The sequence below is a fragment of the Helicoverpa armigera genome, chromosome 24 (assembly GCF_030705265.1).
Source record: "Helicoverpa armigera isolate CAAS_96S chromosome 24, ASM3070526v1, whole genome shotgun sequence".
In the NCBI taxonomy this organism is placed as follows: domain Eukaryota; kingdom Metazoa; phylum Arthropoda; class Insecta; order Lepidoptera; family Noctuidae; genus Helicoverpa; species Helicoverpa armigera.
Genome location: NC_087143.1, coordinates 2,447,123 through 2,467,575, shown reverse-complemented (window position 1 = coordinate 2,467,575; position 20,453 = coordinate 2,447,123). Strand labels below are relative to the sequence as shown.

General features: G+C 36.7%; 2 protein-coding genes across 2 annotated transcripts in view; one reads left to right on the top strand and one right to left on the bottom strand.

The window, feature by feature from the left end:
* Positions 1–164: 164 nt before the first annotated feature.
* Positions 165–9,229, bottom strand: LOC110378053 (trichohyalin). Its single transcript, XM_064041018.1, has 10 exons — positions 9,161–9,229; positions 7,956–8,050; positions 6,051–6,236; positions 5,137–5,287; positions 4,880–5,063; positions 4,499–4,677; positions 4,015–4,191; positions 3,445–3,657; positions 1,196–1,305; positions 165–273 (listed from the first exon to the last, which is right to left on the bottom strand). Exons 1-10 carry the CDS (start codon positions 9,227–9,229, stop codon positions 192–194), a joined length of 1,446 nt encoding a protein of 481 aa, XP_063897088.1. The 3' UTR covers positions 165–191.
* Positions 9,230–16,590: 7,361 nt separating this feature from the next.
* Positions 16,591–20,453, top strand: part of LOC110378055 (pikachurin) — a 166,258-nt gene continuing 162,395 nt past the window's right edge. The window contains exon 1 of the mRNA XM_064041099.1: positions 16,591–16,844. The gene's annotated coding sequence lies outside the window, so the exon portion shown is untranslated. The remainder of the gene's footprint in view (positions 16,845–20,453) is intronic.

Sequence of the window (20,453 nt, the reverse complement as noted above, 5' to 3'; positions counted from 1 at the left end):
GTTTTCAAATAAAGTCAAGAGATGCCGAGTATGCTTATTGCGAATTTGCGATAGTAATTTTTAAGGTACGCACTAAATAAATAGGACAATGATCATTCATGAAACTTCAATGTCTCAGGTAAGTAACTTATTTATTTAATATTATGATAATTAAAATTCTTGAGACTACAGAAATGTAAACTAATAATTTATTATCCTATCGAAGGCAGATGAAGAGATTTCTTCTTGTCTTGTGTTTCCATTAATCTTCGAAATGGGTGGACTGGATTTGTGCTGGAAAATAAGTAGTCGCTTTTTTATTTCTAGGTACAAATTAGAGTTCCTTCTTAGTGAATGACTGGTAAAAAAAAAATTACTCGTCTGTGCCGCCATAATGTCGCTGTCCCCAACGAATAATATCGTAACCAAAAACTTAAAATTTTACAGGAAAAATAAAAAACCGTTTTTTGCTTATAACTTCTTAACAGATTTACATAGCAACATCGTTGGTATATCAAAAACTGGCTTTTTTTTTCTTAAATATTTATTTGTCATATAAATAAATATTGGATTTATTCTCATTAAGTTTTAGATAAAAATGTATATTACCAGAAATGTAACAAAATTTTGAACCATAATGCACAATACGATTTTATTCATGTAAATTGTTGACAATGACCTACACACGGCAATAGTCCATTGCGATTGTCTTGACTGTAAAGTAGCGATGTTCATTATAATGGTAACTTATTATTGCCATAGTATTCACTGCTCAAAACAATCTATTGTGGTAACAGTAAACGCGAATAATATGGTAACATACTTTACCGAAATCAGTTTTATTTTTTCTACTTGAATAAGTTTGTAATAACGGTTTACTGAAATATCTAGAGTAAATATTTAGAGTAGAATACTATGGGTAAATTCATTACAAAATGTCTAACTCAAAAAGTAATAGCACGAATCACGTGAAAAAAATTCACAGGGTGTAATCGCACCTCTGGAACAATAATTCCCCATAAAAGCACTTCTATCGTAACAATCGACTACGATATTATTCGGTGGGGACAGCGATGTGTTTATTGCACAATATTTTTATCGCAATATTGCGCAATTCAATGTTATTCGCTGTTTATGGATTTATGGAGCGCTTAAATATGAATAGAACTTCATACATTCTGCCTACCGCTGAATTTAAATGCGATTAGGTACCTACCTGGTTCTTGCCGAAGAACTTGCATATCTGTCAGCCATTACATCTTTAAACATAGCTGCTTTCTTCGTGTAAGTTCTATCTTTATTTTCAATGTTAATTAACTCGGTTTCCTGAAATTATTTTGGGAATTAGTTTATTTACTTGTTTACATAAAGTTGTAGGTACGAGGTTCTTGGTCTTGTGGCAGAAAAAAAAATCCCCATTTTGAAAGACTAAAATAGGTATACTAACAATTAGATACTGTACTGTTACAGTGGTTCCTTTAAGAAGATCCATCCTGTGATAATAACTTCCTACATCTGGATAAAAACCAGCCTGTACCTGTCTATCATTTGTCTTATAACCAGCTCTGCCAGCTATTTTTATCGTGGAATAGTAAAAATAGTCGCTGTCACATTTTTTTCATTACTATACTTCGGCCGTTCAGAGAATGCGTTCCTGACACCTATCAGTTAGTCACGACTAGTGATGGGCACAACAGAACACTGAGTTCGTTACCGTTCCTCCAAAATGAACGGCAGCATTATTTTAAGATTATTTTCGTTTTAAATTGGCGGAATCATTTAAAATTTATATTTTAGTTATTTAAGTGGAAACCAAAAAAAGGTAATATTCTATAATAAAATTGTTTTATTTATTCTTTGTTACAAAGTAACAATCTGTATTCCTATGCAATAAAGTAAGTACATTATTATAATCTTGTATGTCTCTACCAGACCTCGGGACTATAGAGTCCCGGATTTTTGGGAGGCGAACGTGGGGCCGAAGCCAACACGCTGAAGCCCTTTTGAGACAAATTTAATGAAATGGTGACACAAAACCGACGATTATCCCTGTATACACTATAGAAATGTACCCAAGGACAATCCCCGGTTCTGTGCTAAACTATTGCTAACTATGGATGAAAACTACTTGGGCTATTGTGATGGGATGCTAATGGACTAGGAATGGGGAAACTACGGGAACTATGGCACCTGCCGATAACAATGTAATAAATACACGTAAAAATGGCAGGTGGAGACTCGCCAACTCACTTACTGGGCCCCCGAGAATCAGTCACTGAAAAGCAACAAGAGGGCAACAGGTACATGAGCGGCTGAGAAGGGTGAGGATACCTCGGCGGACTTTAAACGCAGTTCACGCGCTCCCTGTGGGTCCAGCATCACCGGCCCACTCGCCACTTACCACGAGGCACCTACCCTCCGAGCATTGCTCTAGCGACTCCACTCTGACCGGCCGGTGAAGGCAAGCCAAGAGGCGGGAGACCTATCCCCCGTCATGCTTCACTCCGGCAAGCCGGAGATGGGGGACAGTATACTCTCCCTGGAGCACTCGGATATATAGCCCCGCGGGGTCGCTACTCCCCGTCATCCGCCTCAGATGCCCTGCGGGGCACATTATTATTATTATTATTTATTTATTTATTTCTCCTCACAATATTCTGTACGCACATTGAGTGCGTACAGAATATTAATCAGACTCCGATTCGCTTGAGGAGGTGGTGTCTTCATCATCATCTTCGCCTACATGTATAATTATATTATTATCAATAACAGAATCAATCCTGATATCTCGGTCAAAATGTTCCAAAATCAGGTTTTTAGTCTTTGCTCACGAAATGACAACAGACGACCGTTTTAGCGTCACAAAATGGCGGCCCATAACGCCATTTGGGGTTACCATTTTCAACCTAAATATAAAAATGCTACTTTCTTTCGCGCGTTCAGTTTGGTCATAGTTTTATTTTTATATTTCATAAAAGTTATCTTATAGTCCATTATTTTCAAATTCTTAAAAAGAAAAACAAAACGTATTATTTTATTTATAACTGTATAAGAACAGATAACGATACTTGCCTGTTATTTTTAGCACAGACAGCACTACAAATATAAAGCGCTGACATAACCTTGTAATAGCGCAGTATAGATTTAGAAAAATATTGTTTACCAAGTTATTTGACACTCAATTTGGCACAAAATGATAACATTCATTGATTATTGATATAATAATGTTGTTTTAATGCTTATGAATTGTTAAAACGGTAAACAACCAGCAAAAATATTTTAATCGTAACAACTGCAACGCCATTACAAAATTACGTCGTCAGTTCAATCGCGACGTGTCAGGAACGCATTCTCTGAACGGCCGAACTATACATGTAATTATTTTAGCAAGATTCTCAGTAACTGTGTACCTACGAGATGTATTTTACCACCTTAAAAAAAACACTTCTATGTAGGTTTGCTCACCAAATGTTTCTCATTCTCCCGTATCTGCGAGCTCAAACTGTGCCTATACTCCATCTGTTTCCTCAACTCCTCGTTAGCACTGTCTATCTTCCTCTGCAGCTCAGTCAGGGCGACTCTCTTCACGCGTTCCATACGCTCGATCCTCTCTTGTTTCGCTAGTTGCAACTCCTGGTTTCTGGTTTGTATGTGCCGTTTGTATTCTTGGGCTGCTTTCTAGAATGAGGTATATGAAAAAAATCGTAACTATTATTGTTTATTTAGAAGTCGTAGGAACTAGGTACTGCTACAACTACCTCTCAAATATGTCAAGGTCTCAAGGGCACTTAGTTCTTCCCGCACCGGCATAAAAGTTGTAGTAGTAGTAGCCTAGTCTAAACTAGCCTTTCCCAGGCTTTCGACTATCTGGGTACCAAAGGATAACCGCTCAAAGGAACCGAAACCCCGGAATCGTTTAACCCGATTTCTTTCTGTAGGGGCCAAAAGTAAAGTTCCATCATCAATCTATATATATACCTCATCATCATATACGGTAACTGTCAACTTTACTAACTTCAATAACTCTTGCCTCACCTCTTTACACAATCGTTGTTCTTCCTCAACCTGTCGCAAATATTCGTCTGTCTTGTTGTGTGCCTCTTGTTGCCATTCATCAGCTACCTTATCCGATTCTTCTTCAAGAGCTGATGTCATTCTTTTCTTACGGTTGTAGTTATCTATGCAGATTTGCTTCTCAAGTTGTAGGTTTATCTGTAAAGCATGTTTTGTGAGCGGTCAACTATGTATTTGAGAGTTCTCGAAAAAACTTATATCAACCTTTTTTGCAGATGGGAAATCATAAAATGACAATCGGCATTGTGAGTGGAAAAGTAATGGATCATTCTGGCTGCAAGCACATTGTATGAAGTTTTAGAGTAATAGAAAATTGACAACCGTCCGAGGACGTTAACTTTTGGCCTGACTACGTCAATTCATATACCTAGTTATTTCCATATGATCTATTTATTCAGTTTTTAAAGACAGGCTTAAATAATTTTTAAAGAAGGAAAATAAAGACCATTTGTTGCCTATTCCTCTCTCGTTCTTTCCGTAATTCTTCTAGCGCCACTCGTATAGTCCCATTGTCTATCTCCCTCGCTCTCATCTTTTCATTTCTTATTCGCATCAGTTTCTGCTCGTGGCCTTCAATGAAGTTCCTTCTATTCGTCTCTTGTTGTTCTTTCTTCTTTTTGATAGCTGAAACAAGAAAAAGTAGTAAGAGATTGTAGTCTTTTATTTTTAGTATTTGGTGAAGAGGTCATTAGTAGTTCTTATATTTTTAGCATCTTCATATTCTTTCAAAATACTGTTTAGATTATTTGAGATCTTAATGTCATTTCAATTCAAAAGTCAGCCATAGTAAGTCTCCTGTTTGTGAGATTCTAATAAAATATTTTACCTTCATAATGATCTCGTTCCATTTTCTTCTTAATATTCTCAAACTTCCTATTTTCTTTCTCCCTCTCCTGTCGTATTAACTCCTGTCTCTTCTTGTTGGCACTCGCTATTTGTTCGTCGTAACATCTGCGTCTTTCCAATGTCTCTTTCTGTTTTCTTTGGGCTGCCAACCTTTCTAGATATTCCTGAAAGTTTTATCAGTAAGTTTCCATCAGTAGTTTTGAAGTTTAATTTATACCTTTTCTTGGTCATCCTTACCTTTCTGTTATAATCATCCATTAAAACCTGATGCCACATCATTTCAATGTCCTGTTCTGATCTTTCAATGGCTTGCTTTTCTTCCATTTGCATTTTCTGAACCTCTTTTAGAAGTTTTTCATCTTCTTTCGTACTCCGCATGCCTCGAGCTCTGAAAACATGCATCGATAGATTCTAAGTTTTCATTCTTTTGATATTTTTAAACCTTTTCCAGGTCAGGCTTCTCATAACAGCAATCGATATAAAACATGCAAGCCGAATCAATCTACTGCCCAAAACATCCTAACTATATTGAACAGGAACTCATTCAATCACATATTCGGCAGAAATCAGATGTCAATCAAAGATAAGTTTGGTAACTTCCACTAACATTAGCCAACATTTAGCCAACGTAGAAACTACAGCTTAATCTAAGTTTGCTATCAAGATTACATAAAACGATTCCAGCAAAGTTCCTTACAATAAATACGTTATTGTTGCGACTGGCACGGAGCCAACGGCTTGTGTTTGCTCTGCTTAGCTAGTAATGGTAAATGGTATGCTTTGTGATTTACGTAATGAAACCAGTATTGCGGAGACGTGGTTTATTTGTTCCCTAGGTCTGAATGTTCTGGATTCTCATAAAGTCTTTAATAATGTTAGTATCGTTGACAGTAACGAAGCTGGTAGACTAGTAAGATATTTGATGCAGTTCATTTTAACTCATCGAGACATGCTACATGAATCATTTTAATTCTATTAACTTGAAATGATTCATGTAGCATGAATTATTTGTCATCATCGTATCAGCTAATTGCCATCCACTGCTGAACGTAGGTCTCCTCAGCGAGCCCAAACCAAGAATGATAAATTTATTCATCAATCAATTAATTCATTATATAGGTAACCAAGTAATTATTCATCTTTGTACTTACATTTTCTCCCTCTCCAAGGCCTTCTGACATTCTCGTATCTTCTCCTTTTCAATTTCTTCCAAATATCCTTTGTTTCTCTTCTCCTTCTCTTTGCAGTACCCACATTCTTCCATCTCCTGTTTGGTCGCCAGTTCTTGTATGAAGGCCTCTTCTTCACGCTCGAGAAGAATCTTCAGTTTCTCCCTTCTATGTCATAGATTTATTTCCTCTTGATCTAACAACTCTTTGACTTTTTCTCCAGTTCGGTTTATTACCAGTCTGGAAATTGTAACTTTGCTTTAGAACACTGTATAATAATAAGAACTACATATTATAATGGCGTCTAGACTGATTGCTGGCTAAGGTTAGGTTTCTTGCTGGCCAAGGCCATTCTAGCTAAGATCAACGGGCTGTGCAGGACTCATATTGTAGTTGTATATGTTATGGACCATGTGATTAATTCGGGCATTATCTATAATGCCCGAGCATTATGAATAATGTCTAGCTTTATCGGGCCAAGTGATTAATAACTATCTTAGCTTCATTATTTATCACTTGGCACGGGCATTATTATATTGCTACATGATAGTTGGGCAATTTGATAATAAAGCTATATTTTATGCGGTGCGAGGGTGGCAGTTGTTCAAATAAATAAATCCTGTTACCTGCTACATATTTTATGATTATTGTTTTAAATTATATGTTCTATTTTAATGGCAAATTATAAGTCTAGCCACAAAATTATTAATTGGACAATTGTCATCTAATTTACTAACTCCGCCTCGTTTTTCTTGATCTCATTTTTCTTGGCTCGTTTTTTTTAATGGTAGAATTTAATTTGGATTCAAAACATTGTATTAAGAATTGAACTTAGTGACGAAAACGAATCGCTGCAAAACCGACTCCACGTAGTCTTGTCTGCCCTACCCCTAGAGTGCAATTCAAAACCGCGTAGGCGCGGAGGGGCGAGGCGGCCTGCGAGGTGAGGCGCAGGTAGTTGAAGCGCTTGCCGCCGCGGCTGAGGCTGGCCGGCTGAGCCGGCCAGCAAGCCGAAGCTGCGGTGGTGAGCGTGAAAACCATCTGCGACGATAAGCTCCATGGGACCGCCGGAGCCCCGCAGCGCCGGAGCCGTGACAGAAGCCATGCTTGCTGCATGTTGCACGCTTACTTCCATGCATAAATATATTTTATGATGTCATTTAAGGCAGAAGTCCTTCATAATTAATCCAAATCATGAGGCTGATTATTTAAGTGGTTTAATATTTAGTTTATTTTAAGTTAAATGTCAATAACAATAAAAAAAAATGAAATTAAATATGTTTGTATTACTTTGCCCAAAAGGTCACGGGCAATATGTATAGTGCCCGGTCAATTTGATTATTTGAATAATTATTATCAAATTGCACTCTCATATTGGGCATTTTTCATAATGACCGGGCATTATGTATACTGCCCAATTTATCACTTGGTCCATAACATATATACGTTACAGGCATGGAAAAGTTTATTTAAACCCACAAATTTACTACAACCAAGGAATCGAACCCGGAACCCCGCGCGCAGCAGTCGCGCTTTACCATCACTAGGCATATAAATAAGACGAAGTACCAAGAATTTGCGATTGTCATGTCTCAAAACCATTAGCGAAAGTCGTATAACTCATTAATTCGAGTCTAGACTTGACAATGCCGAATCGTTTTTGCAAATTAAATGGGTTCTTGAATTTTAGGTCTACAGACTAATAGTACTAATCATGCAATATAGTTTATACTGTACAATATTATGCGATGAGGAGCAATTTTTTGATGCACTGTATTAGTTTTAAGTTGTATTTATATAAGTTAATTTTAACTTTTTTTAAAAAATAATGTAAATATTTTGTAAATATGTTTCTACTAAATAAATTCGACCATCGTTTATACTTACTTTTGTAAATGTACTAGATCGTATTCCACGACGTCTGATAACTTCTTCATGTCTTCCACATTGACTATTGCTTTCATTTCTTCTCTTTGGCGTTCCTGAGGAGTTATAACACTATAAGATAGTCATCATAATTATCATCATCATTGCAATTATAGGACGTCCACTGCAGAACATAGGCCTCCCCATACATAAATATGATGTTATCCCCATACATAAAGGTTTGCAGTTGTAGTTTCAGATGTTTAAAATCTCGCGAAAGCGGGTGAGCTATAGATATTTGTTTGTGTAAATGCAGATTATTTGTGTATGATTCGTCGACTACTGAGCGCTCCTGAGTTACACATGCAAAGACAAATGCATTGTACATTTATATACACAATTACCTACGTCTCATCCGCTTTCGAGAGATAAAACATCTATAGTTAAGGTTAACATGCCTGTCAGATCGATTCTTTCAAGGTATTATCGGGAAAACTTGAGGGATGTACGGTAATGATCAAATAATAATTTATTATGAGGCTTGAAGGTTACGCCGCGTAACAAGGTGTCTGGTTTCTTTACTAAGTGATAACCTGATATCTTCAAGACTTAGTTATATCAATCTTAAATTTTCTAATCTTAACTTGAGAGTGGGAAAATGGAGAAGAGAGAATGCACCATGCTTTGTGTAGCAACATGCTTAATCATTAATTTTGTGGTTGTGTGAAGAATATTATAATTAATGAATTTCTTAAATTCAAAATATACTCGATGTTAACTGTTTTAAGTATAATTAATACTCATGAGTTAACGTCTAATTAATTTAAGGCATTCATCAATCTTCTTTATAATGTGTTCGGTTTATTACGGAGGTCAAAAATCGGTCATGTGCAAAGTCGATTTCACACAGGGTACGTACTTTGCTTATAAGATTAACTATAAGTACTTATGCCCTTTTGTTGACTTTAAGTAGTTGCGCCTTGAGTTAGTCAGGCTAGCTTTATGTAGTTTACCAGGTCACGTGACATTTTCCGTAAATTATAAAGCTTAACAAACAGCTTTAATAAAAAAAATACTTAGGCATATAAAAATTTTACAATTGGTATACTTCAGAGCCAATAAACCATTATTTTTATTAAACAGAATTTAACGTTAATATTGAGTAAAAAGTCTGAACCGAATAAAAAAAAACACACTGGCTATTACAAAAAGAAAAAAAAACTCACCTTCCAAAATTGAAAAGGATGTCCAAAGTACACGGGCTGTTTATTTTTAGGCTTCATCACGCCAACCATATCGCTTCAGATATAAATTATGTAATATTAGTGTAGATTTCACCTTGCAACCGAGACAGACTATATGAGTCGTGTCTATCGATCCAACTTGTTGCTCGGGTGACGAATAACGGCCCTGTGTTGTAATAAAGTAGAAGCGTTGTTAAGTTTATATTTCGAATGGATTTGATATTGGAATTAAATTATTTTGTGCCAATTAGTATAGTATCTTTATAAATGTAACGATCTTTGATTATTACCCCATCTTTTGCAAATTTTTCTCTAATTCTTACACTGGTAATGTTCTAAAATTTAATACTTTTAAATATTTTAAGAATAGGTAGTAATTGCTTGTCCATGTCAGCGATAGATTCAATATGGGATACAGAAGTTCGTGAACAATTTTCGTTTGAAATGAAATGAAATCATTTATTTTGCAAGTTGGACATTACATCACTTTTACACGTCTTTTCAGTTTAACTTTGATACATTTTCTATAAGCTGTTGAGAATATTAATGCCAGTAGGTAGTTTTTAAGGCAGAATACCTACAGCACCTACATGGTTCGGAGCGGAGAATATCATATTTCATAACTTGAAATAAGTATCATCATTTGATCTCTTATAAATTCTTTTTTTATTAATGAAAAAATCTGACAAAGGAATTTGCACAAAAGACCATAGAATATACAAAAAAATATCAACAGAGCACGTTGACCTTTTCTCTGATCTCATTTATGACTGGCTTCATAATGGTACTGAAAATCCTTTCAGCCATTCTATTTAGCTATTACAAAGATTACAAAAATAACCCAATATCATATCGGAGTATTATTAGATATTATTACGAAGCTAAACTGAAAGCTCTTCGAGGAATTTTTCGGGAAAATAATTTACTTTTATACATATAAGGATTTTTTGCAAAATTAGGTTGAAAAATCAGCGTTTATTGATTGTTGTAGGTGCACTTCGTGTGTGTTACTGTATTTCTCAGAAACGGCTGTACTTATTGATTAGTGTTTCGTTGGTAATTTTGCTTCACAATTGGATTAGATGAGTAATTACAATGTTTGTTTGAGCCAATTTTCAGTCGTTGGACTAGGCCTGACGTCATCCCCTGAGCACTCTTTCAACCCACTCTGATAATATGGTCTGATATATAATATAGTCTTATCTACATCGTGATAGATACCACAAAATAGTGAAAGGTTTTAGGTAAAATTTTAGTTTTTAGTATCATTGGTGACATTCACATAAATAGATATGTATGTATACCTACTTATGCGCTGCAATGCCGCCTGAAAAAATGCGTTCGACATTTAGGATTATCGAGTAATTTTGCCTTAGGCACCAGAGGGCCTTAGTGCTTTGCCAATAAATAGCCTAAAAATTGTGGTACGATTTGTACTATATATTTTTTTTTTTCAGATTTTTTCAAGTAGGTATACATCATATCAAGCATATTATATTATATGTATAGCTCCCTTAAAATGCGACTGAAACCACTTGAAACAGATAGTGCGCAATAAATAGTGGTTCCTCCAGGGGTCCTCAAATATTGGCCGCTACATTACAGGGAAGGCAGGGGTTCTCAAATAAGGAAACAAATGGGCCGCGTGCTTTATCGCCGTACTCCTTCGTGGGCGATCATCATAACTCAAGCTGTACAGTCAGCTTCAGGTCAGTGGTAACAGTTTTATAGGAAAATCGTACTTATTACTATTGAGTTAAGGTGCATGACAGTTACCACTGATGTGCAGTCTACTGTACGTCGTAGGTGTATTTCTATTTACGTACTTATTATGCCTATATATTTTTATTGTTTGAGGAGACAAAGGATCTATATATAGATTGACATTCTTTGGTAACGGTAAAGTTCAGATCTATTATGGAAATTGTTTTCGGTTCTGAGCCTAATTTTATTTTTTGTGTAACGGATTTTAGAGCTAAAAATACTTAATTAGGACTTACTTACACCCGCGTCCCGTGGGAACAAATACCCGTACCCGGGTAAAATGCAGCCTATATTGCCCGGGGCTAGAGTAGCTTCTAAACAGTGAAGGAAGTTTTGAAATCGCTTCAGTGATTTCGGAGCCTTTATTTATTATTTCAGTTAAGATATCATAGATATTTTTTTCTCAAAACGTAAACTTAAACTTACCATTAAATCAGAGTCACTGGTCAGTCTATTTCAAATATTAACCTTCCTATTTACACTGTCGTGCAAGTAAAAGGGAACACTACATATAGGGAACGGTGAACAGTGAACACCTTAGCCCGCAGTGTGTAGGGGTCATGGAGAACAAAATGACCAGCGGAGGTACCATAACGAAATATCACCTAAGAAAGGGTGCGCCAAGATGGGGATGTTGGAACGTTACTGTCTCCACACTTATACGCCTTCTTTGGACCCTATAATTTTGTTTTTGTATAATACCAAAAATTGTTGACATAGGTATGTCTCACTGTACCCAAACGCCTCGTTAGTATACTCGTGCATGCTGTGTGCATGCTGTAGCAACGTATAATTAAGGCTCCAGCAGACCGGATGCGTATGCGTAGACGTAAGCGTAGTCACGCGCGTAGTTACGGCGTAACCATGAGTTGTAATGTATGCAAATGTATGAGACAGGCCACACCGCTTGCGTAACGACGCGCATGTCTACGTTACGCAAGCGGTGTGGCCTGTCTCATACATTTCCATACATTACAACTCATGGTTACGCCGTAACTACGCGCGTGACTACGACGTGGTTACGCATACGCATCCGGTCTGCTCGAGCCTTTAAGTCTACACTTAGCATAAGATTTAAGAAATCATAATAACGTTGTAACTAGTGTAAGATTTGTAGGTTGTCCTAAGTAAATAAGTAATAGATCGTTTCGGTCACGTCCACCGTACATATTTGACCTACAAGAAGGCGCCTGACTTACCTGCATCATGTCATCTCCACAGCTTTTCCCCTCCTTGTCCCGTAGTGTGTAGGGGTGAACCAACCCTAGAGTCAGACAGATTTATAGCAGTATTAGAGGTTAATTTACTTAATAGTAACGGCATACAGGGTGTGCCCAGTGTTAAGACCTTGGTCATTCGTTTGATTACTCATTAAACCACGTGGTTTTAACACGAAATGTGTAATTGAAATAAGAAATAATAATATACTTTTAGTGAAGATAATTTGAGTACCTATGGTAGTGGGTGTTCAAGTTAAATTATTCTCTAAAATGTACTTGATACAACCTACACTCAATTACCTATGTATTATTATATTTTCAGTGTTCATGGAATATTTTATGCCCCGCCCTAAGTATGATGCAGATAAACACTTTTTACGTTTTTTACACAAACGTTACTTAACTTTGAAGACTTTCTTTTAAGTGTAATGGAGATAGAATGTTCGGCTTACACTGAAACTTGAGTGACGTTTCAGTATACGGCCTTTCAGCTATTTATAGTTTTCCCAACCAGTTAGTGTCTCATAAAACGTACCTGTAGCTAACAATCCTTTACCAATTTTCAGTCTATTCCGGGATAAGTCAATTTAACTTAATCAAATAACAAATTATTGTAGTTCGGACTTACGAAATTCTTAGAACATTGTCTTAGGTTCTGAGAGATAGTATTAATATTCCATTCAAATTCTAGTCAATAATAGTAGTTAGGGGTTTTCCCGTTGTGAATGGAAAGTTATAAATGTGCTTATTTCGAAGTTTGAAAGTCAAAGCTAGGGTATTAGGTACCTACAGTAACTAAGTAAATAACTTACATGAGATTAGTATTTATAAATAGCTACCTATTTATTACAGAACTTTCGTAGAGGGTAGTTACAACGACCTTACATACATGCCATATACCTGCTTGTGTGAAAGCGCTATAATAAATATTTTGTGTAATTATTTTAATTAGTATAATACACATTTCGTGTGTCAAAAAGCCTGAAACACGGTTTATCGTGTCATCATTTGTAGCGATAGTTGTCAATTGTTTGTTGTCGCTCTTATAAGCGTGACACCGGCCTTACGAAATCCACTAAAATACTAAGAATTAGAAGTAATTTAACAACACCTGGCTGTAATTAAACAAACTATGGGGGAAAGTCGTTGATTCAAGTATATTTTCTGTTACATTTTATTAATTTCCAAATAAACATCCGAAAGCTTCTCCACACGTAATAAAACTATACAATAAACTAACTGCAAATGCCAATGTATACATTGCCATAATAAGTAGATATTATGTGAAGTGCACTCTCTCCCCTACAATATGTCTGAGTGGCCATCATTTTGCAGACGGCATTTGTTTCACCCCAACTGACCTTTCCTTGATAACCATCATAGTTTGGGTTACAACCACACTCTAAACTTAATGCTTAATTAATTTAGGTAAGTACATTATATTTTCGGTAATAGCTTGACTTTGTAAAAGCCATACGGGTCAATCTTAAGGTTAAGAAATGTTTGGCTTAGTTGGTCAGTTGCTTGTCGTTTATGGCAATCTTAATACGGCAAGCCAGAGTATCTGACAACTATGTCTCACTTAAGGGGTTGCTCAGGTAACTGGGTTGAGGAGGTTAGATAGGTAGTCGCTCAATGTAAAACACTGGTATTCAGCTGCATCCAGTTAGACTGGAAGTAGACCCCAATATAGTTGAAAAAGGCTAATCAGATGATGATGTCATTCTTTACTTTGGCCTCAATTTGCTGATTGTGTAAATAAATTATTATCTGAAATCGATTTAGTGTAGAACTGTCTGTGTTTGAGTTTCGTGAACATTAAGTATATATTGAATCCGAAAGCTTGTAAGTAAGCAATTTATGAGATATTTTCCTGTATTATTCAGTCTGAGGTTTGTAGGAAAATGTTCTAAAACATCTCATTTACTTTCAATATTAATAGACGGGTAAGCACGTGTAATGTTTGTTAGGTATCAGCATATTTATTACAACAGAATATTATATGGGGAAAGCCCAGGCAAAACATACCTACGTAACCTTGTATTTAACTCTTATAAAACAATAGAAAATCAATTGTGTCTCGCGTATATCTGCGTTCCGAGATGGGCTGCGCTTATACTACGGATTAAAAAACAATGTTAGGTATCAAAAACATTTAAAACAATGGGTATGAAGTTCCAACGCAGTCAAAATACCAAGAATCCGGCCAACATCGCCTGAAAAACAAAACCACACATCAACCTTAAGCCTAGGCTACATAGTTATAGTTGCACACTTACAGAAGTTTCGAGCACATCTCCTTGCCTCATCACCGTCTTTTGTTTAAGCACAAAAGATCCACACGGCACAATTTTATCCCGAGTCTAGACTAGGCTCATGGAGAACAAAATGACTAGCGGAGGTGCTATAACGGAAAATCACCTAAGAACGTAGCGCGCCAAAATGCGGGTGTGCGGGGGACGAGGAACGTTACTGTCCCTTATGAGTCTTCTTTGGACCCGACCATTATTTGTAATAGCAAAAATCGTTGGCAGATGTCTCAAGGAACCCGAAAGCCTCCGTAGTTCACTTGTTACTGAGCGTTTTAGTCATGCCCACCGTACGAATTTGACCTAGATGAAAGCCTACCTACCTGCATTATGGCATCTCCGCTCATCTTTCCATACTCGGTAACTAGGCTTTACTACTTTAGCCAAGCATTAGGCATGCCTGAACCATTACATGACTGTTTCACTGATAACCGCCAAGTTTGAACATTAATTATTTCTGCAGACTTCGAAGTTAGCCAAATGGAACAACAAAAACCTGCCGGACGAACAACTTTGAGGAATTGTGTAGATTTACGAAATTATATTTACAAATTACTGTGAAACTTATGTAAAATTGCTTGGGCTAGGGAGATTCAGAAGGTCAGAATTCTGTAATAATTGAATCACTTATCGATTCAAATAAGCCTTGATTTACAATTACATTCAACAAACAATAATGTTACAGTAATCAATCATAACAGCGAAAAAATCTCCCCAAAAAAAACAAATTAAAAGCTACAAAGTAAAATGCGAGTTTGGGATCATTCAAAGAAAATAAATTTCGCTGTCCTCGGGGGCTTTATTTCATTTTGTGTGCGTATTGAAAGGGAACCCTCGGTAGGCCTTATTTTCCTCCCGCTGGCCGTGTAATTACAAGCATGGCTATCAATACAATAACCTTCTTTTTGAATGTAACAATTGTACTTGTATCTGTCTCCATACCGCCTTTAGTCTGTGGGCGTTTGGAACCGGGTGAACTTAGGGGTTATTCACAAAACGTCCTTTCTGAGATTATAAATATGAAACAGACTTTTTCCGGATATTAGTCACTCTTTCAAGGTAAACAGACACTAAACCAGTTAAGATGAAATTCGCTATGGATATGGGCAGGATCTTGAAGAGGCGGATAGGTTTATGTAAATAGATATAGACCACGGAGGAAGAAAGAATTTTGTTCTCCATCGTATGGACAGATACTATTTAACGTTCCTGTATACTATTTTTAATAGTATTTTTTAATAGTATACGGGACTTGGGACAATAAGCGGGGTAAACCGCAGTTGGAACCTACAGTAATAATATATTTATGAGACCACATACACCAGTGACTCGTCTAGCAAGAATTTGATTGATTGTCTTCACCCGTCTCGACTAGCTCGTTATTTGTCACGTCATGACTTATAGTGGTTATGAGGATCGCTAGAACATCTCTTTTCCCACTTTTCTTGTCCTATTTTTCACGTGGGACATTGGACTTGTTATAAATGAAGGTGTAACGCTTGGAACGATGATAGCCACTATTTTATAAGCAATGAAAATAGGATTGGTTGCTAGAAAATGTAAGGGGATTTATTTCTTGCTACAAAAACAGATAAAAAACAGTAACTTTGATGTAATTGATATTAAATCTGTGATAGCTGATCCTGACGATAATGTAATGTTGTTTTATTGAGAAGAACATAAGACAGATACTTGCAGCGTTAAGAAGTGCCGTCGCATTAGCATTAATGCCACTTAAACTTTGCAATGTGAGTGAAAAATTTTCACGCCTCGCTAGCTAACCATTAATTCTTAATGCTCTTAGAAAATGTTCCTGAAATATCAGAAAATAAAACAGCCAAGTCAATGGCCGACATAATCTAATAAAATTCATTACAGAGCTTTTACATGCAACGCTGACATTTGAGGCGATTTGACATCATAAAAGAACAGATTAGACTTCGTTACTGCGCCCGCCATTTTAAATCAGCCATTTTGAAACAGGATTTGGAAACTTAAAAAGGTTTCTTCAGTTTGAATTGAAGCTGGCATCAATTTCGTACCCTCATCACGAGGTGAACAATGGGGAATGACCTTAAGGTGGTGGTCGCAGCACGCAGGCGCAGCGCACCCCAGCCGAAACTGTCATGGCCGCTCAGTCCGCGTATTGACGCCGTCGAGTCGCGCGTATCCCTCTCGCCCAGCGAATATCGTTCCCGACCACCCATAAAAATCAAAGAACCATATACATTTTATTTCTAATCTGTGTTTGAGTGATATTGTGACGGTTGCGTACTTATTTTGCGTCGCGCGTTCCCAGTGTACGTTACGCGGTGGACGCGAAGATCACGAGTGAACCGGATTTTACTGGATAACACCAGCTATCAGCCGGCTGTGAGTACTAGAATATAAATTAATAATAGTAATTAGTTTGAGAAGTAGTAAAGGATGGTTAGATTTAAGATAGCGCGCCGTTTGTACGTGCCGTGTCGATGTGTGGGTGTTCGTCCGACACGATTTACGAATGAACGTAAGAACGCGCGTGTGTGTGTAACGTCGAAAGAAACATTAATGTCTGCTTAGAATGTTTATACAGTTTATTGATTTTGGAAAGTTTTGGCTCGTGCACGCCTCGACAGTTTTTAAGGGCGTACATTATTTCGACTCCATCATTAGTTAATTCGTTTGTAAGACATGAAAACTAAAATGTGTACCTACCTAGCATAAGCCTTGTAGATATTATATTAAGGTTCAAATTTAAACATGATGCCATGAAATCCTATAAAGGTCTTCAACATAAAATTCAAAATACCTACGCAATAAGGAAAAATCATTTCATTTCTTACTATTAAAATATTTTCCGCGAAAACCAATTAATGCACGATATAGTATTACAGGAGTTCCATGTAATTAGAAAATAAATAAAAGCGGTTTGATATACAAAGGAATTCGCGGAAAATATACTTAAGTAATTTTACTTCATTACGTTCTCAAATACCTACTATTCAAATACCTACCTACGTTTTCTTCTTGAGAACTTGCGGGTATTCTGCCAGGTACGCTTTCCACTATAATAGAGGAAAGGAGAAATATTTTATGAAATGTATAAGTACTTGTATTAATTTTAATTATTCCGTAGAAAGAAGCAATTAAATTCTTCAATAATCTAACAAAAACGAAGAACGAAGTAACTCAATACCTACGCAAGCTAGAAAACAACGTATATTTCACGAAAATTCATAATAAAGTCAACAGAAAACGAATGATAGAAAAATAATCTTACATTTCGTTCTAATCATTAAAATTCTAAAGGTTACTTCACACGGCATCGCGACGCGCGTTTTCTATGCTGATTAAAATGCGTTTGAAATATGAACATGCGTTATGTCACCTACGCCCTCTTAGCGTGACTTAGGCAGACTTAAGCCAGACATGTTTTATTACACGTCTAGACGCGACTCAAGAAAAAAAGTCTACAACCCGTATTTTTCCTTTTGTGTTTTATTAAAAGCCGTCCAGACTGTTTGAAAGGGTTGCTGCGTTATTCTTGTAATTATTAGAAGGTATGGTAGTACTTTTATATGAGTATACAAAGTTGAACATAGAATAATACAATGTAAAAGAGGTCTTAAGACAATAAGGTTTAGGTAGAAAATATAGTTCCTAAGTTTCGATGGTAAATTGCAGACTGTTTAGAATATGTGAGTACATATGTTGTGCTTTAATGGATTCTGTTTCACCTACAATATTAAGTACCTGCATTTTGCTGACTTACAAGCAACTCGTGCTTAGATTTTAATTGAAACAATAACTTATCGCTTTCTGAAAGTAATTAAAAATAATTTAAAATGACCTGGCGAAATTCCTTTTGTTAGTTCATTAATTCTTTATTAAAGTTCGTGACTATAAAACAAGATTAAACTTAAAAACCTTCTAACACGAGCATTCGATAAAACACTTGAATATATCGATTTTAAGCTCTCGATTGCAAAATACTGGAATCGATTCAATAATTTAGTGTTGCTTACTTTACTCCCGATTTCTCGTGGCGCACTAAATAACCCACTTAGGGATTAGGTATGGCTGAGAAACGAAGCCAATACTCTAATCTAATGGTACCTACATTTTGGAAGTGAGCTGCCGACTGCAACTGACGACCGCACGTACCGCAGAAGCACTATTAGTTTCTATGTCATCTTTTCCCAAGTATGTTTTGGTCGGCTTCCAGTCTAACCGGATTCAGCTGAGTACCAGTGTTTTACAAGGAGCGACTGCCTTTCTGACCTCCTCAACCCAGTTACCCGGGCAACCCGGATACCCCTTGGTTAGACTGGCTTCAGACGTAACGGCTTCTGATGTTCAATGACAGCCGGGACTACAGTTTAACGTGCCATCCGAAACACAGTCGTTGGTGTTTAAGATATACTTAGAAAGTACATACAAACTTAGATTCTTTGTATTAATATGAATACTAGTTTCTATGTATTTACATATATGAAATCGTTTTGTATAGAAGCGGCAGCACGTGCAGTCGCCCTCAGATATCGACTGACAAATGCACGTGCAGCGACTGCATGAAATCGGTCGATATCTGAGGGCGACTGCACGTGCTGCTGCCGCTTCGATCGCAAACTGGTACTGCAGCTGCTGCATATGCGGTCGGCAACTCGCTTCTAAAACGTACCTTAACCAAACGCACATACTGTTACTGTTACAGCCTTTTTATCGTCCCACTGCTGGGCACAGGCCTCCTCTCACATGGAGAAGGATTGAGCATTAATCACCACGCTTGCTCAATGCGGGTTGGTGATTTCAGACTTTATAGTCCAGGTTTCCTCAAGATGTTTTCCTTCACCTTTTTATCGGCCATTGGTGTCTAAGTATACTTAGAAAGTACATACAAACTTAGAAAAGTTGCATTGGTACTTGCCTGACCCTGGAATCGAACCCACACCCTCATACTCGAAAGGTTGGTTCTTTACCCACTAGGCCACCACGACTTTTTTTTACCCACTAGGCCACCACGACTTTTTACCAAACGCACATATTACGGGTTTATCAGGTCAGTCAAAGGATTACGGAGTATCTATCTATTTAGCTGGTTAACTTGAGCATTAGTGCGTACTGAAACATAGATAGCTTCGGCTAATTATGGCTTCCTGGTACCTACTAGCGGTTAAGCGTGTCATTGATATAATTACCTAATTAATTTGTACACATACCTTATCAGCATGTATCTTTTTAATTAACTGGTTCGATCCTAATCAATGCCTAATTTAAAATATGTAATAAACTATGAAAGAATTTAATCCAAAATAATTCGATACTTAAGTTTAGAACAAAAAGCCACTAAAACTAATGTACCAATATACTTGTACCAATCGATTTTCGTTTGACGTATTGATATACTTTCTGCTTTAGCCCTACCTTAAAACTACTTGAACCGATCGATAATGATTATAAGAGTTACCCACACATTGTAGACTTAATAGTCGGCCGACAGTTAGCCCGATGGTTGGCAATTTTTTTTAACGAAAGTATTAATTCCAATCAAAGTTTCAGCCGGTCTGATGACAAGCATTCATCTTCATACTGATTTATGAGCCCAAATATACATACCCGACTAAAAGTTTTATGTGTAAGGGTACTGTTTGTAAAACAATGCTTAGTTTCAGTTTTCATTACGTCCCTTTAAAAATGTATGTTCTACAGCACGCTAGGCTAACAATTAATTCATCCTTTCGATATGTCCAAAACTTTATTCATTTGTTTCCTATCGATTTTAACGTCCAACTTTCAGCTCGATGCCTCAACAAAACCAATTGAAAATATGCTTTAAGTTAAACGTGTCACGTGCCAAATTCCTTTACATCAAAGAAACACGTTTTCAATATATTTTTTTACATAGCTAAATGATCGAGACCTTTCCATAATGAATTTGTTTCGTTTTTCCTTAACCTAAATGAGAATTTTAATATTGATAGACATTGTTTTAGAAAAGAA